The sequence below is a fragment of the Onychostoma macrolepis genome, chromosome 02, assembly GCF_012432095.1.
Source record: "Onychostoma macrolepis isolate SWU-2019 chromosome 02, ASM1243209v1, whole genome shotgun sequence".
In the NCBI taxonomy this organism is placed as follows: Eukaryota; Metazoa; Chordata; class Actinopteri; order Cypriniformes; family Cyprinidae; genus Onychostoma; species Onychostoma macrolepis.
In genome coordinates this window covers 35,307,609-35,324,614 of record NC_081156.1, presented here as the reverse complement: position 1 = coordinate 35,324,614, position 17,006 = coordinate 35,307,609, and the positions used below count along the sequence as shown (strand labels likewise).

General features: G+C 34.2%; 1 protein-coding gene and 1 pseudogene across 1 annotated transcript; both read left to right on the top strand.

The window, feature by feature from the left end:
- Window positions 1-4,078: 4,078 nt before the first annotated feature.
- Window positions 4,079-11,170, top strand: pnp5b (purine nucleoside phosphorylase 5b). The gene is made up of 6 exons (XM_058748125.1): window positions 4,079-4,246; window positions 6,162-6,331; window positions 6,411-6,514; window positions 7,652-7,827; window positions 9,129-9,319; window positions 9,974-11,170. Exons 1-6 carry the CDS (start codon window positions 4,224-4,226, stop codon window positions 10,198-10,200), a joined length of 891 nt encoding a protein of 296 aa, XP_058604108.1. The 5' UTR covers window positions 4,079-4,223; the 3' UTR covers window positions 10,201-11,170.
- On the top strand, window positions 10,978-12,834 carry LOC131528836 (GTPase IMAP family member 4-like; annotated as a pseudogene).
- Window positions 12,835-17,006: the final 4,172 nt, after the last annotated feature.

Sequence of the window (17,006 nt, the reverse complement as noted above, 5' to 3'; positions counted from 1 at the left end):
ATATATAAATATATATATACAGTATATATATATATATATGTGTGTGCGTGTATAATTTGAATAAATATAAACTAGTGCTGTCAAACGATTAATCGCATCCAAAATAAAAGTTTTTGTTTACATAGCCTAATATATGTGTGTGTACTGTGTATATTTATTATGTATATATAAATACAAACGCATGCATGTATATATTTAAGAAAAATATTTTATTTTTATATATTAAATATGTTTATATATGATAGCATTTATAAGAATATAAATATATACATGCAAATACATGTAAATATTTTCAAAATATATGCTGTATGTGTGTGTCTTTATATATACATAATAAATATACACAGAACACACATATATATTATGCAAACAAAAACTTTTATTTTGGATGCGATTAATCGCGATTAATCATTTGACAGCACTAATATAAACATAAATTAAATAAGCTAATTAAAATAAGTGTTAAGTTCACTTCCATATATCAAAAAACACATATGTAACAAATATGTATATAATGTATAATAAATAATATCCAAATCATATCTACATTTCTGAACTTAAAGCATTTTGTAGCAAAACATCTTTACTAGTCATTTCTGATATTTCACATAATGTTCACATTATAATGTTAATATCTTTATTTTTGTATGTTTTAAATATTTTTTACGCAGTGTCTATTTATTATCTATGAACAGATCCGTTCTTCCTCCAAATACATTCTGAGAACCATACGTTTATACTGCTTTTTAAACTGGGTCACACTTGGGCATCGCTTGAGCACTAGACTTAGTCTGTTCCACAATTTCACTCCACATACACAAACACTTCTTAATGTTGTACGAACATAAAGATGCTTAAAATTACACTCTCTCCTAAGATTATATCTCTCTTCTAAGAAACAATTTTTGAATGAATTTTTGAACCAAATCAATGAATTTTAATATCTTTGATTTTAAAAATAATGAATTTGTATGATCTCTATAACCAATTTTGTGAATTATCCGTATTGCTCTTTTTTGCAACATAGATAATAATGATAATAATCTGCATTTATATGTATTACCCCAAACCTATGGTAATATTAATGCACTATAAAGAATGTAGAGTGATTTTTGGTCCAGAACATGCTTTGCCTTATTCAGTACTGAGATACTTCTAGACAATTTATTATGTACATGGTTTTTGTGTGATTTCCAACTTAATTTATCATCTATTATCACCCCAAGAAATTTATTTTCATTTACCCTTTCTATGTCCACATCATCTATCTGTATCTGTACTTGTGTACTCTTTTTACTATTTCCAAATAACATACATTTAGTTTTATTAACATTTAATGATAATTTATTTATATCAAACCACCTTTTTAATTTACTCATTTCTAAAGTAATAGTCTCTAATAATTATTTTAAATTCCCCCCAGAACATAAAATGTTTGTATCATCTGCGAACAAAATTAACTTTACTATTTTTGATACTTTACAAATATAATTTATATAAAGCAAAAATAACTTTGGACCCAGTACTGACCCCTGGGGGATGCCACAAGCAATGCTCAAGCACAAAGATGAATATTCCCCCAACTTCACAAACTGTTTTCTGTCTCTTAAATAAGTTTTTACCCAGTCCAATACTACCCCCCTTATCCCATACCATCCCAGTTTATTAATTAATAAATTATGATCAATCGTTTCTTATTCTTAAGAGTCTCTAATACACCTACAGCCCAACTTCAGGGTTTTCTATTAGCAAACTGCATTTATTAATCTAAAATTTGGTCAAAAATGTAAGTAAATGATTAAACAGAAGCACTTTTCACATTTGAAACTATTCTTTTTTTCTTTTCTTTTTTTATTGCAAGACCAAAAAAAGAACAACAAGAAACAACACTCCATTGAAATACAATAACACAAAGAAAGGAAAGGGAGGAAGAAAAAACAATGACATCTCAATCAGTAAGAAAAATATCATCAAAAGCCTTAAGAAACTTGTTATCCTTATTGTCATCATTGAGTTTAAGAGATTTAACAATAAGCAAAATCTCAGCAAGAAAGACATCAAATAGGTAACATCGTGAGAAATTTGTTTTTGTGAATAAAACTACTATAAATAAATAAAAAGAATAAAAAGAATAAATTACAGTGCAACACAAAAAAAAAAAACACTTATTTTTAGGAAAGGAAGAAAATTACATAAATTCCAATGCTTTCAGAGCATTACATGTTTTCAGTGCTTTTTTTTTTTTGTTTGTTTTGTTTGTTCCAAGAGATTTACATATAATTTAAAGTCATTTATAAAATGTGCAAAATTTGGTTTACATTGAGCCCACTTCTTTTTATGTATGTGGAATTTTCCTAACAAAATAAACAAATGTATAATATGTTGTTCTTTACAATTCTGTATAAAAAGAACATCAAATATACAAATTTCTTTCTGTTAATATAAAATTCCAAATCCTTCCAAAATAATCTTGAGTAAAGACAATGAAAAAAAAGATGCAAAATAGTTTATTTTTCTTGACCACAAAATTCACAGGAATACGAAATATTAAAGTCTGTGTAAAGAGAATTCGGAGAATTGTTTCTAAACACATGACAAATGTTAGAAATGTATTGCTGAAACACATTACAAAGACTCTGAACTATGTAGTACTGAATTGTGGAGTTAAACCGTTAAACAGTTTTCAGGATTTTTGGGCGGGGCTAAAACGGTGGCTCGATGACGCAATGGAGCCACCGAGCGTGGCCCCGCCCCTAATACTATAATAACTATGTTGAGAGATCATCAAGTTCTTAGTTTGTCTTTTTGAATGTCTGTGATGTTAGATATACAGATTCTAGGCAGGGCCGGTTCTAGGGTGAATGGATACCCGGGTCTTAGCCCAGAGACATCAATATGTGGCAGAATACATACAATTTAAAAACATGGAGCGTTAACAACTCGCATCTAAAAACGCATGGAAGCGCGAGCTGTACCGCTTTCTCTTCTGTCAAAGCGCACCGGAGCTTGCGCTCTCGTGGTGTGTGCCGTTGCTAAGCAACCATGAGCCGCGCTCGCCTTGAAGACCAGAAGGTTTCAACTCACTGCAGCGCTGACGCGCGTCTACGAACTTGCACGCTCAAACATGTATAGCTGTATAAATCCAATTAAGCTACTAGAGGTAGCATCAGTAGCATCCATTCAGGCTGTAGCGGTATTTTGAGACAGTTGAGAGACGGCCGCTTTCCCGCGAGTGGGCGTGGTTTCAGCGCCGACAGTGGACACGCCCCCAGCGTTTGAGATCAGAGAGTCCTGCTTATTTTTCAAAGGTTTTGATAACTTATTTTAGTTACTCGGCGGGTTTTTTTATCATTCAAATTTGGCTGGGTGGTTAATAACACATTTTTCTGTTGTGTGACAAACTCAGAACACATATTTTAATATCACTTTACACGGACTTTAAGCTTAAATCTTTCCAAAACATGCTTAGCAGGATAAATTCTATGAAGTAGGACACTTCCTTAATTTTGTTATTGATACAAAAATTATTTGGCAGTTTCCATGCTTTAAGAGATATTACCAAATAAAGAAGATTTGCTGCCGGTAAGGACACAGAACAAAGAGCATTCCTTATAATCTTATTGCTACACTGTTGTTTTAAAACATCAACATTTTCAATGAAAATGTGTCCACAATGATTAACCATGCTGAGTTACGGTTTTTTAAAAGTAACACCACACTTTTTGGAATTGCGTCAAAAACAATAGCAAATTCTCTTGGTTTAACTGGTAATTGACAACAAGTACCCATGGGAATGAACTAACTGTCTTACTAAAAGAATACCTTCCTTGAACCAAGTATGATAGAATAAAGATTTGTTTTTAAATAATATGTCCTTGTTATCCCATATGAAATAGTTGTGGGGTGAAAAATTGTGCTTATACACAATTTCCATGCTAACAGAGCTTGTCTGTGAAACCCTTTGAAACTCTTCCGTTCGTCAGAGGCGCGGCGAGTGACGTCACAAAGCACTGCGCGCAGCCAATCAGAGCGAGCGTCTCGGATGGAGGAGGAAACGTATATAAGGCCATTTCTCTCATTCACACGCACGCATACACACACACACACACACACACAGAGAAACGAGTTTAAGCGGAACACTATAGACATACAGAAAAACCCGAGACTGAACCGCGCGAGTTTAATTCTATTCTTCATTTACAGAAAGGCAGAAACCCGTCGTGATGTCTCCTGATTCAGCCACAGGGTGAGTTTAAAACACTTCATTAAAGGAGGTTTACACTGTAATCGTGACGTGGATCATTTTAGCTTCGTATTTTAAGTGGCGCATTATGTCTAGCGCGCGCATGTGGTCTATTGCGTCATTATAACTATAGATGTTACATCAGAATTCATATAATAAGCGCGCTGTTTATCTTTAGAATAACTTTATGCGCAGGCATTTCTGTGAGTTTAACCATTAAGATAAACGAATACATTAAACAGGTTTGACACGCTTGTAATATTTCATCCATGTGCCACATCACCATGAACAAAGCTCATACAAGCACCTTTACAGAGAAGACCGCTAGATACAATGCGATATAATATCTAGAATGATGAAAAGTGAAGTAGGTTTTTCCCGCGTGTTGAGATGCAAGTATCACTGCGATCCATCTGAGGATGCGAGAAGAGCATCTGTGCACGCGTTCTTAAATATTCGCAATATCTTATTCAGTTTGTTTGCTAATATGTAACTGTTGTAACTACATATTTATTATACTGGCAATCATCGATTACATTCATTTATCACGAACAACAGAGAAGTCGTGATAATCCAGCTGACAAAGAACGTTATTAACAGGAGTTATGAACAAACGCTATTCCGATAACGTTAATAGAACGTTTGTTCAACGTTATTTATTAATAATGTTCTCAAAACTTTTTATACGTAGTTCGTGGAATGTTTTTCTTCTGAAACCTTTTAGTTGTTCGTTCGTCTAACGGTTTTTTTTTTTTTTTAAATGTAACTACTTGTTTCAGAACGTCCAGAAAACATTCAAAAGTAACATTCTCAAAATGTTTGCAAAATGATACAATGGAATGGAACACATTCAGAAATAATAGCTAAAGCAAAATGTTTCTAGAATGGGAACTTTCCATTCAAACACAGAGCTTTAATATCTGGTTCCCTTTTAACCTTAAAATAACGTTCTCAAAACGTTCTGAGAACCAAGAATCACTAGCTGTGAAGTGAGTCATATCAGAGGTTGATTCAGTGTCAGCTCTGACTGATTGGTGGAGTTTCCAGTGTGAAATAAATCATTAGTAGAACTGCTCAGAGGGATCATTTGCATAATCAGACTAATCCTGCCATTATTTTTCCATTATCCCCAGTGTTTTTATTTCCTCACACTGAGCTCAGATGATGAAGTCTGACTGAACACATGATTTGTTGTTATGAAAACATTACACGGGAAAGAAGGCAGACAGAATGACTCCCAGCACATACTCTCCAGCTTCAGTCATGCTAGGCCTACTTTTCTTAGTCAAACATTGAGTCCGTATAAGGCATTCGTAGGTTGATTTAAAAACATTGCTATTTGTGTTTGAGCGTACAACATTATTTAGTGGAGCTTAAGCTAAAAAAAAGAAAATGGTCAGTGGGTTAAAAAATATTCTCAACTTTATCCAGAACAATTTTATTTTAGAACCAAATGTGATGCCATTGTAATTATAAAATAATAACAGAAACTTTAACTAAAATAAAAATGAGGAAAATATAAAAATAAAATTATATATATATATATATATATAATTTTATTTTTATATTTTCCTCATTTTTTATTTAAGTTAAAGTTTCTGTTATTTATTTTTTTGGATGTCTATATAGTAATTTTGTAGTATTTATTTCAGTTTTTTAGTTATTTTAGTTAAACTAAATGCAAATGAAAAATGTTGATTTGGCAACTAGTTGAAATAAAACAAGTTTAAGGTTTTTTTTTAAAGTATTTTATTTCAGTTAATATTTATTTCAAGTAACAGTGATGTTTTTTAGTGTTATTTGTTTGAATTAATTATAACAACCCTGATCCAGAAGAATTATTTGACACATTTTGCTTCTAATGATACTGAATGAGATTAAATGAAGACTGAAAACCTCTCTTTCTGCTCTCCTCCAGGTACAGTTATGAGGAGTGTAAGACCACAGCTGATTGGCTGCTGGCTCAGGCTCCAGTGCGTCCCCTGCTGGGGGTCGTGTGCGGCTCCGGTCTCGGAGGTCTGGCAGAGATGCTGAAAGATCAGCTGGTCATCAAGTACAGTGACATCCCTAACTTCCCTCAGAGCACCGGTGAGTTCAGACCGTGTTCTGTAACGCTTGATGGTGCTGTGCTCGTCTCCAGACCGACTCCTAACCGTGTTTTCTGTAGTTCATGGTCACGCTGGAAGGCTGGTGTTCGGCACACTCAAAGGAAAGCCGTGTGTTTGCATGCAGGGCAGGTTTCATCTGTATGAAGGATACTCCATTCAGAAGGTGATTAACACACTAACAGTTCATCTCAGATAGACCCAGCTAACTAAATGTGTTCTAACGTTCTGCTGATGTGCCCATTAAGTTATGAAAACATTAAATCTGATTGTTCATCTGAAACATCTAGTTCTTTAAAATGTTTTATCTTGGTTATGCATGTTTTTTTAAGCATCATTGACATTTAGATTTTATTAATATTTTGAATTAGTTTTTTTTTTTTTCATTTTCTGTTTTCATTTAAATTTTAGTTAATATTTTAGTAATTTAGTACATTTTTTATTTTTATTTATTTATTTAAATTAATCATTTCTGTTTGAGTTTTTTTTTAAATATGTCTATATAGTTTTCATTTATTTTGTTTCAGTTTTATTTATTTTAGAACATCAAGTTAACTAAAAGAAAATGAGAAATTTTGCCTTGACAACTAGCTGAATTAAAATATGTTTATGTTATTTTATTTTTATTTTTCTCATTAGTTTTCTTTTAAATATGTCTATATAATATTCAGTAATTTTTAATTTCAGTTTTAGTTTTAGAACATCATGTTAAACTACATCTAAACTATAGAAATATTGCCATGGCAACTAGCTGAAATTAAATAAGTTTATGTTTTTCATATTTCATTTTATGTCATTATTTCAAAACTTTTTTATGGTTTTAGATTTTGTTTTAGTTAATTATAATAGCCTTGATGCAAACCTTATAGAAAGCATAATTGGAACATTACATTGTATCATTTTACAAACATTATGAGAACGTTACTTTCTAACATTCTTTAAACCTTCTGTAACAAGTAGTAACATTTAAAAAAAACAGGAAAGTTTAAAAAAAACATTTAAAAAAAGGAACTGTTGTTCTTTCATTAACTCCTGCACTCTATCGGTCCTCAAACAGTGTTTGCTGAATGTAAATATCAGTGGCGTTTTTACAGTCTCTTTATTAATACAAAGTAAACTTTACACGTGTGAAATGTTCTCAGAGTTACACAATCATGTCTCTAGTTCTGCTTCTCTGAGAATAATGTCAGAGTGCAAAAACTCCTAAATATCCTACATATGCTAGTTTGCGCATGACATATTTCTGTTGGTTTTGAGATGAGATGTGAATCCTGATGATGTTGTGCTGATCTGGTTTGGGCAGACCACCATGCCGATCCGTGTGTTTAAGCTGATGGGAGTGGAGACGGTCATCCTGACCAACGCCGCCGGCGGACTCAACCCGGACTTCACCGTGGGAGACATCATGGTCATCAAAGACCACATCAATATTCCCGGATTCGCTGGAAACAACCCGCTAGTGGGAGCAAACGACGAGAGGTGAGACTTTTGAGATTCTTAACTACTTAAATAATAGCAGAGACGCGCCAGCCGTGCATGTTTGATTAGGAGCAGAGAGGTTATTGTTAACTAAAAACAGTACTGGTCATTGAAATGAAGCTGAAATAACATGTAAATATTAGATGAAAGACCTAAACTTAAAAACTGTTGCCCTGGCAACAAACTCAAATAATATGTTGAAGTACTAAAATGACTAAAACACACTTAATTTCTAGCGATTATCGTTGATTTGATTGCACAGATACTATTTAAACTAAACTGAGCTAGACAATGACATCTCTGAATTCAATAATGAAATGCCTTTAACTGAAAATTGAGTGTTTAATCTTATCATTATACATTACTGACACTCTATCCTCCAATTTGATACTGTTAAGTGCTTTGACACAATCTGTATTGTTAAAAGCGCTATATAAATAAAGGTGACTTGACTTGACTAAAACAGAGATACAATTAATTAAAGCTATATAGAAATATATTTAAAAAATAATAATAATAATAAAGACAAAATCACATAGCAAGATTACTAATTAAAACAAATAAAAATGTATTAAACTTATATAGAATACATAAAAATAATAAAATGTCAAAAAAGCATATAACAAATCTGAAAAACAAGCTATATAGAAAATCTTAAAAATATATATTAAAAAAAAAAGAATAAATTGACAAAAGGTACAAAATTATTGCAATTTAAACTGAAGTAAAGAATAATTAAAGCTATATAGAATAATTAAATAAATAAATTGACACAAGCACATAAGGTACAAAATTACTCAAATTAAAACTGAAATAAAATTAAATTAAAGCTATATAGAGTGTTTTTTTTCTCTTTTTTAAATAATACAATGATAAAAGCACAAAATTTCTCAAATTAAAACTTTAATAGAATAAAAATTAATTAATTAGCTATATAGAATAATTTTGTTTTTGAAAAATTACAAAAAAGCACACAACAAAATGACTAAAACATGTAACCTAATATTTGTTAACTAAAACTAGTAATTGAAAAAAAGAGCTAATAATAAAATATAAATATTAGATGAAAGACTGGAACTTAAAAAACATAAATGAAAACTGAAATCAATTAACTAAAATAATTGAATATATATATATATATATATATATAATAAAAAACATCATAAAAATAACAAAAGAACTAGACAAAATTACTGTATAATGTTATGAATGTATAAAAAACTGACTGATTGAGAGAAATCATCAGCTGTAGTTCCACCTAAATGATGAAGTTTGATGGTGTGAATGTGGGTTTTGCTCAGGTTTGGCGTGCGTTTCCCGTGCATGTCGGATGCGTATGACCGCGGTCTGCAGCAGCTGGCTCATGCGGTCGCGGCGGAGTTGGATTACTCTGGCTTTATGCAGGAAGGTGTGTACAGTGTGTTGGGCGGCCCGTCCTTCGAGACCGTCGCCGAATGCAAAATGCTGCGCTTTCTTGGAGCCGACGCCGTGGGTGAGTTAAAAACATTCTGATGATTCTGATCTATTCTGACTGATTTATCAGTGCACATTATTCTAGAGAAACAGAATTCATTAAAATAACAACCAAAAAAACCCCACTACTCTTCCACTGGCGTGATCAGTATTCTGCAACCCCTCCTGGAGCATGTTAATGTTTATTCAGTGCCAAAAACAGCCTGAAATGAATAAAATTGTGCAAAAGTATGTTTAGAGGTTAAACCCTGTCGGCTCGAGGTCCTTTGCTGATCCCGTCTCCTCTTGTGTGCTGTCTACCATCCTATCTAATAAAAGACCAAAAATATAACTAAAAAAACCAAACAAAAATAATTTAAATTTAATAATGGAATTTAAAAAATAATACATTATTCATTATTATTATTATTATTTTATTTTTCAGGTGGGAAAGTTGTATTTGTTGTGTATTTTGTCTTGATCCTTTGGATAGTGTAACAAAATTGAAAATGTATTAAAATTTGTTGTCATGTTGATTTGAATATGCAGTTTTTGCAGTTGATTTGAAGCTTATTTTGAAGCCAGATCATGTCTTTGAGTGACAGTGAAGGAGGAGCATGTCACAAGCACTATGATGTTTGAATGTCAGCGGGAAGCGAGTGTATTTATATGATCTGTGTGTGTGTGTTTTGAGGCATGAGCACGGTTCACGAGGTGATCGTGGCGCGCCACTGCGGGATGAAGGTCGTGGCTCTGTCTCTGATCACCAATCAGGCGGTGATGGACTACGACAGCGAGAAGAAAGCCAATCACGAGGAGGTTCTGCAGACGGGCGAGCTGAGAGCGCAGCAGATGGAGAAACTCGTCTCCACCATGGTCTCCCGCATGGAGCTGCCAAACAACCAAACACTAAATCACTGACCGCAGACCGTCCACACGCACGCAGACCACCAGACGCTCGCTAACATCATGAATTCTAGTCATATAGTCATATATTTTTTCTTTACAATGTTTACATTCCAGGGATGAAGTTAATGTTAGGGAACATTTTTCCATCAAACAAACCTGAACAATGAATGGAGAGATTTGAAACAGTCATTGACAGCTGCTCCTGTCATTGCTAAAGTTAGTATGATATCACTGTTTTAATATTTATTTATTGTGTTCAAACATCTTAAACGTGATTTATTTAAAACTTAAGTTAAAGAAGTGGGAAATAATTAGTGTTGTCAAAAGATTAATTGCGATTAATCACATCCAAAATAAAAGTTTTTGAGTGTGTACTGTGTACACATGCATGTATATATTTAAGAAAAATATGCTACGTTTATATATTAAATATATTTATATATAATACAAATATATAAATGTATATACATGTAAATATTTTCAAAATATATACTGAATGTGTGTGTATTTATATATGCATAATAAATATACACAGTACACATACATATATTATGTAAACAAAAACTTTTATTTTGGATGCGATTAATCATGATTAATCATTTGACAGCACTAGAAATAATACATAAAATATGTCCAGTCATGAAGAAAATTTGGATTTTTGTTTTTGAATATATATGTATAAAAAAAAAGAATATATTTTTTAAAAGAATAATGTTACTGATTTCACTGAGGTACTGAACTTAAAGATTACTGTATTTATGTATTTAAGTTGTTTAAATTGCACTAACGATGGAGTATTTTGGTGTTTTATGTGTCAGTTTTAAGATCTGAATCGCTGTTTTACTGACTTTCACCAGCACTTTCCCCAAAAAACATTTATTTTATTGACCTGAATGTTGAAATTGCACTTCAAGCTTTGTGTTTTATAGATGTTTCCGTGTGATCTGCTTCAATGCAATAAAAAAACAATGTTGTACCAACAGTTTTCTTGCAATGACATTGTGTTACTGTAATTGTCCTACTGTAATCTTTTTGAGACATTAACCAGTTGTATGCTTTGTGGATAATGGTGTTTACCATCCAAACATTTCCTTCCTTACAAAAAATTTCCATGACATCACATATTGATTCTTGTCCATAAATAGCAAAATGTACCTTCCTTCTCTTGTCCAGACCATTCTCAGAACTTTTTTTCTATCATTCAATGAAGATATTACTTAATGTAAACCTTGTTTTGTTTTATGGGACTTGATTTTATTGCGACCGTAAAAACACAGTGAAGCTGTAAATGAATAAAGAAATGCATTTAACAGACCTTCACATTTACGTCATATGTAAATAATCAGTGATCAACTTTATGCACATAATCAGTGACGTCAGTTCATTTCTGAAACAGGCTCTCTAGCGTCCCTTTAGTTGATGTGTTAGGCTCAAAGGACAAAACACGTAATTAACGTTATAAATAAACTCTAATGTGCATGTCTTGCATTAAATATGTTTATAAATAAATACAAATGCATTTATATTTGTCATTTTATACGGTCAAGGAACATTTTGCGAGCAACGGAGGTTGCGTACGTGCGTGCATGGCCAGTTTCGTTGCTGTAAGTCCTGCCCATCATATAAAGTGTGTTTTGTGTTATACTGTAATTGTATGTACTTTATAAACCCAGTGAACCCAATAATGATTGTACGCTCGTTCAATCATAGATGCGTTGAGGCAAAGGTCAAACAGAAGCTCAGATGACAGTAATGAAAGACCTGCTCAAACTGTTCGTTCACCCTCTCCAGCTCTGAATGAACTGAGACTGGTTCTGCTGGGAAAAACCGGTGCGGGGAAAAGTGCAACGGGAAACACAATCCTGGGAAACAGATGCTTTAATGATGAATTGAGCACGAGTTCAGTCACTAAAGAGTGCAGGAGAGAATGTGGAACGGTGGAAGGACGAAAGTTTGTTCTTGTAGACACACCTGATTTTAATGACTCAGATCAAACACTTAAAGAAATACAGCGTTGCCTGGCCTTGTGTTCTCCTGGTCCTCATGTGTTTCTACTCGTCATACCGATAGAACGATATACAGAGGAGCAGCAGCGCACCGTACAAATGATTCTGGAGATGTTTAATGAGGACATCAGCAATCACAGCATTCTGATCTTCTCACACGCCGACAGACTCAGAGGAGAATCCATTGAAGAGTTTGTTTCAAAACAAAATGCAAACGTTCAAGATCTCGTGAAGAGATTTGGGAGGCTTTTCGTGGCCTTTGACAACACAAACCCTACAAACCGAGAACAAGTGAGTCGACTCCTGCAGAAAGTGGACGAGCTTCTGGTCAAGAATGAGAATCGTCACTTCACCATTGAAGTTAAACAGGTAATGCAGGAAGCCCAGAAGATAATAGAAGAGAAAAGAGAAGCTGATACGGCTGAAAGAGCGAGGAATATCAAGAGGCAGGTCAGAAAAAATGGATGACGTTCGTTGGCGTGTGTTTATTTCTGACATGAATGAAGACAGGCAAGAAACTGAACGAAGAAGGAAACGCATTCAACGCAGGATTGATCAGATTGAGACGGATATAAAGAAGGAAGATCAGAACGTGTGACCGATTTCAGAAAGACTGAGATGGTTCACAGCGTCTCTGCAGAAGGAGCTGGAGAACATGGGACGACTGGAGGAAAGACGGATGGAGGAGGAGACTTCTAAAAACACTTTAATTAGACAAACATTACAAACTTAAAAACAAAAACCTAACCAAACATAAAATTCCTAAACATTACCAATTAAAAACCAAATTTCCTGAATCACACACAGTCACCAAAGCCCCCCCCCCCAACACCCCATTTCCATTCAAAATAGAGGACATTATTAGTGTGTTGATAATAGGTATATTCAATCACCACTTGACTCCGCTAAAGACTTAAACAGAGTTACTAAACTTACATCTTCACCAGAATTTTTACACTGATGAGACTTTAAAATAACAAGTTTAGCTCGTCCCATTAAAAAAATTGGCAAGTGTACACTGTTGCTGCCAAGACCTCTTATATCTGCAACCCAGAATAAATAGACTTTTGGTAAATGTAAAACCTAATCTTACGATAATTTTCTCCAATATTTCAAATAATGAGTTAAGTCTAAGACACTCACAAAACATGTGAAAAACACTGTCAAGAGCGTTGGACATGTTGGTAAAACGGTCTCATTATTCTTAGACACAAAAGAGTTTGAGGCTATAATACAATGTAGTATCCTCCACTGGATATCCCCACATCTCTTAGAGATAGGAGACTTGTACAATAACCTCCATGATGGATAAACCTCATCTGAAATAGAAAACCAAGAGTCTTTGTTTCAACTGTCCCAAATGTACAGATTTTACACAAATTTGGTATAACATTTTTTTCCCAATACAATGAAACACCAAAGCACCATAACCTTTCAGCAATTTTCAGCAGACTGTTATCATCAGATTCCCAATCTTTAAGAACTACCTTGAACTCAGGAAAAGTCTGAGAAATAACACCATTCAAAAGAATATTATTAATGAAGGAAAAGAAAGTCTGAGGGAAAGACGCCTTAAGATTCCTGACTAATCCCTCCACAATTCTTACTGGATTTATCCCAACTTGATCCGCAATTGCATGTACAGTTCTCCATTGGCCATTCTTTAAATCAATCAAGTCCATGACTTTTGTTAACCCAGCATTCAAAAATGTTGTGACTAAAGATGATGACACATTAGCTGATAACTGAAAAAGGGGATTCAAAAAAAAAAAATTGGTTCTGAAACACCACAATGTTCATCTTCATGTATCAATAATTTAAAGCAATTCCAAGATTTAAACACTCCTAAATAAAAACTGAAAGGTAAAGAATGCACTTTCTCCAAAAAGGTCTTCTGCATTAAGAACAACTGTTTATCAAGACCAAACCCTCCACAATTAATCCAAACACAACCAAAGGCACTGGATCTGAACTATATAAAAGTTTTTGTAAAGATTGTAGCCTCATTGCCAAGACTTTAGATTCCAAATGTATTAGTCCTTGGCCTCCCTCTGCTACAGGAAGATAAAGGATACCTGGAGGAAGCCAATGGCGGCCATCCCAAAAAAATTAACAAATGCTTTTTGAACTCTAGAACGTAATTCTTTAGGAGGATCTAATACAGTAAATTTATGCCATAACATTGAAGCTGCTAGATAACCAAACATCTCCCCCTAAAAGAAAGATATGATAGAATCCATCTCCACTTCTGAATTCTAAGAACTACCTTGTTTTTTTCTGTATAGTTATTAGTCCCAAAAAATAAACCAAGGATTCTAAAACCATCTCTGGCCCATCTGCATTGCTGCGGAAGCCTAGGAGGTCCTGTACCCTGCCAGTCACCATTTCTCCCAATTAACGCATGCAGATGAAGTTTCAAGTTTACTTACGCCCTCCCCGAGACCCGCGTTTCCTTCTGCGCTTCCTCCGTGGGTTGCTTAGAGGCCAACGGCGAATGCACTCCGGAATGTCCGTTGTAACACTCCCATACGGTTTGTTAAAGACACACTCCACATCCGAGTCGTAAGAGTTAGAAAATCTTGATCTGATATCTAAAAGAGACTGGCGATCATAGACCACAAGGGCACCACAGTTTGAGAACCAAATAAACAGCCAAACTAGCAGACAGGGGAGCAACCGACGGCATGCCGACACAGGCGCCATCTTGGTTCACACCAGATGAAGCTTGTTGATATTAGTTTAAAGAAGAAATCTTTTATAACTATTGTTACATCATCAGCATAAGCTGTAAGTTTGACTGAATTTACACTGGGGCCACTAGAAATATTAAAACCACTTCGCTCCCTCCTAAGTGAGACTAATAAAGGTTTGATAGAAATTGCATACAGACGACCAGAACCATTAAAGAACCATTCATCTTCAACATACTAGAAATTTCATTATATAACATTTTAATGAGGGATACAAAATAAGGACCAAAACCAAAAGCTTCCATAGTTTTAAATAAATATTGGTGATCAACCCTGTCAAACGCTTTTTCTTGATCCAATGAAAGAAAACCAATGTCCAAATTATGCATTTTTGCCACTGTAATCATATCCCTCATCAAGAACAGATTATCAAGTATTGTCCTTTTGGGAACACAAAATGTTTGGTCCATATCAATGACTGATGCCATATATTTCTTAAGTCTGTTAGATCTTAAAATCTTAAAATCAACATGTATCAGTGATACCGGACGCCAATTCTTCAAAGACCCAAGATCTCCCTTTTTTGGGATCAATGTTAAAATTGCTCTTCGACAACTCAAAGGAAGGGTCACCTGATTAATGCATTCAAGAAAAACTTCATATAAATCCTGTCCCGGTAGATTCCAAAAAGTTTTTAAAAATTCTGCAGAAAGCCCATCCCTGAACCCATTTCCCGAACAGCTTGTGAAATCTCTCCAAAAGTCAAAGGCCTGTCCAACTCATTATGTTCTTCTTCCGTTAATAAGTCACATAAAAGTTAATCAGTTGCTGTATCATCACATAATTCCGAACAGTATTAATCCTCATAAAAAGAAAGAGCACAAGACTGAATTTCCCGTTGATCTGTTATCACACCGCCACCTGGCATTTTCAACTGATGAAAACTCTTCTGTTCCCTTGGCTTTTTTTCAAGACCAAAGAAGAATGATGTAGGAGCATCCATGTCGTTCAGCTGTGCAAATCTGGTCCTTAGAAGGGCTGTTTTTCCTCGTTCTTCCTATAAATTCTTTAAAAGGAGTTAATCATTTGCAGCAGAGTCAATAAAAGTTGAATTATTGTGAGTACGGTCACTGCTTTACCCAAGGATATCTTGTTCAAGGGACTTAATTCTTGCTTTGAGCATTCCAGCACTATGTGCAGTGTACGGCTGGCAAAAAGACTTGATTTGTGTTTTACCAACATCCCACCATTGACTCAATAACTGAAAATTAAATGTCTCCTCTCTCCAAGCTTTCCAGAAAAGATTAAAGGAGTGAATAAAAGTACAGTCCTGCAATAATCTATTATTAAAGCGCCAATGTGATTTATAGAATTTAGAAAGAGAAACAGAAACTACAATAGACACATGATCTGACAAAAAAGATGGCGAAATCGAACTACTAAAAAAATCTACCCCTATTACCCTTTTCGACATAAAAGCGATCAAGCCTAGCTCCTGACATATTATTAGAATTAGTTTTTAACCATGTGTACTGTCTGACTCCAGGAAAGGCCTCCCTCCGCACATCAACTAAATTGTGTTCATTAATTAATTTCTTTAAACTCTCAGCAGAAAAATGGTGAGGTTTATCATGATTCCTATCCAAAAATGAATTAACAGTATAATTAAAATCTCCACCAAGTACAACGACATTTCCCTGAGGACACTTCAATAAAGCATCAGAAAGTATTTTTCAAAAAGAGATGCGTTCTTGACTAACATTTGGTGCATACACATTAATAAAGGAAAAATTAGTATGACCAAAAACAATATCAGCTCTCAAAATCGTACCAGGTATTATTTCAACCACATCTGGTTGCACACTAACGCATGGAGAAAAAAGGATGGCAACACCTGCACTGAGGTTTGTACCATGACTTAATACAACACTGCCTTTCCAATCACCATGCCACTGTGCTTGATTTTGCTGATCTGTATGCGTTTCTTGCAACAAAATAACAGCTGCCTGTTTTAGCCGCAGATAATCAAATAAAGCAACTCTTTTCCTTGTGCATCGACAACCATTAACATTAAAGGTCCCAATGTTTAAGGTTGTCATGACGATAGATAAAATAATGCATA

Excerpts from the sequence above, each read along its gene's own strand:
- pnp5b (XM_058748125.1), top strand. The coding sequence starts at position 4,224 with ATGTCTCCTGATTCAGCCACAGG. Across the intron at positions 4,247-6,161 it reads TCTCCTGATTCAGCCACAGG|GTACAGTTATGAGGAGTGTA; the intron begins GTGAGTTTAAAA and ends GCTCTCCTCCAG. Across the intron at positions 7,828-9,128 it reads GTGGGAGCAAACGACGAGAG|GTTTGGCGTGCGTTTCCCGT; the intron begins GTGAGACTTTTG and ends GGTTTTGCTCAG.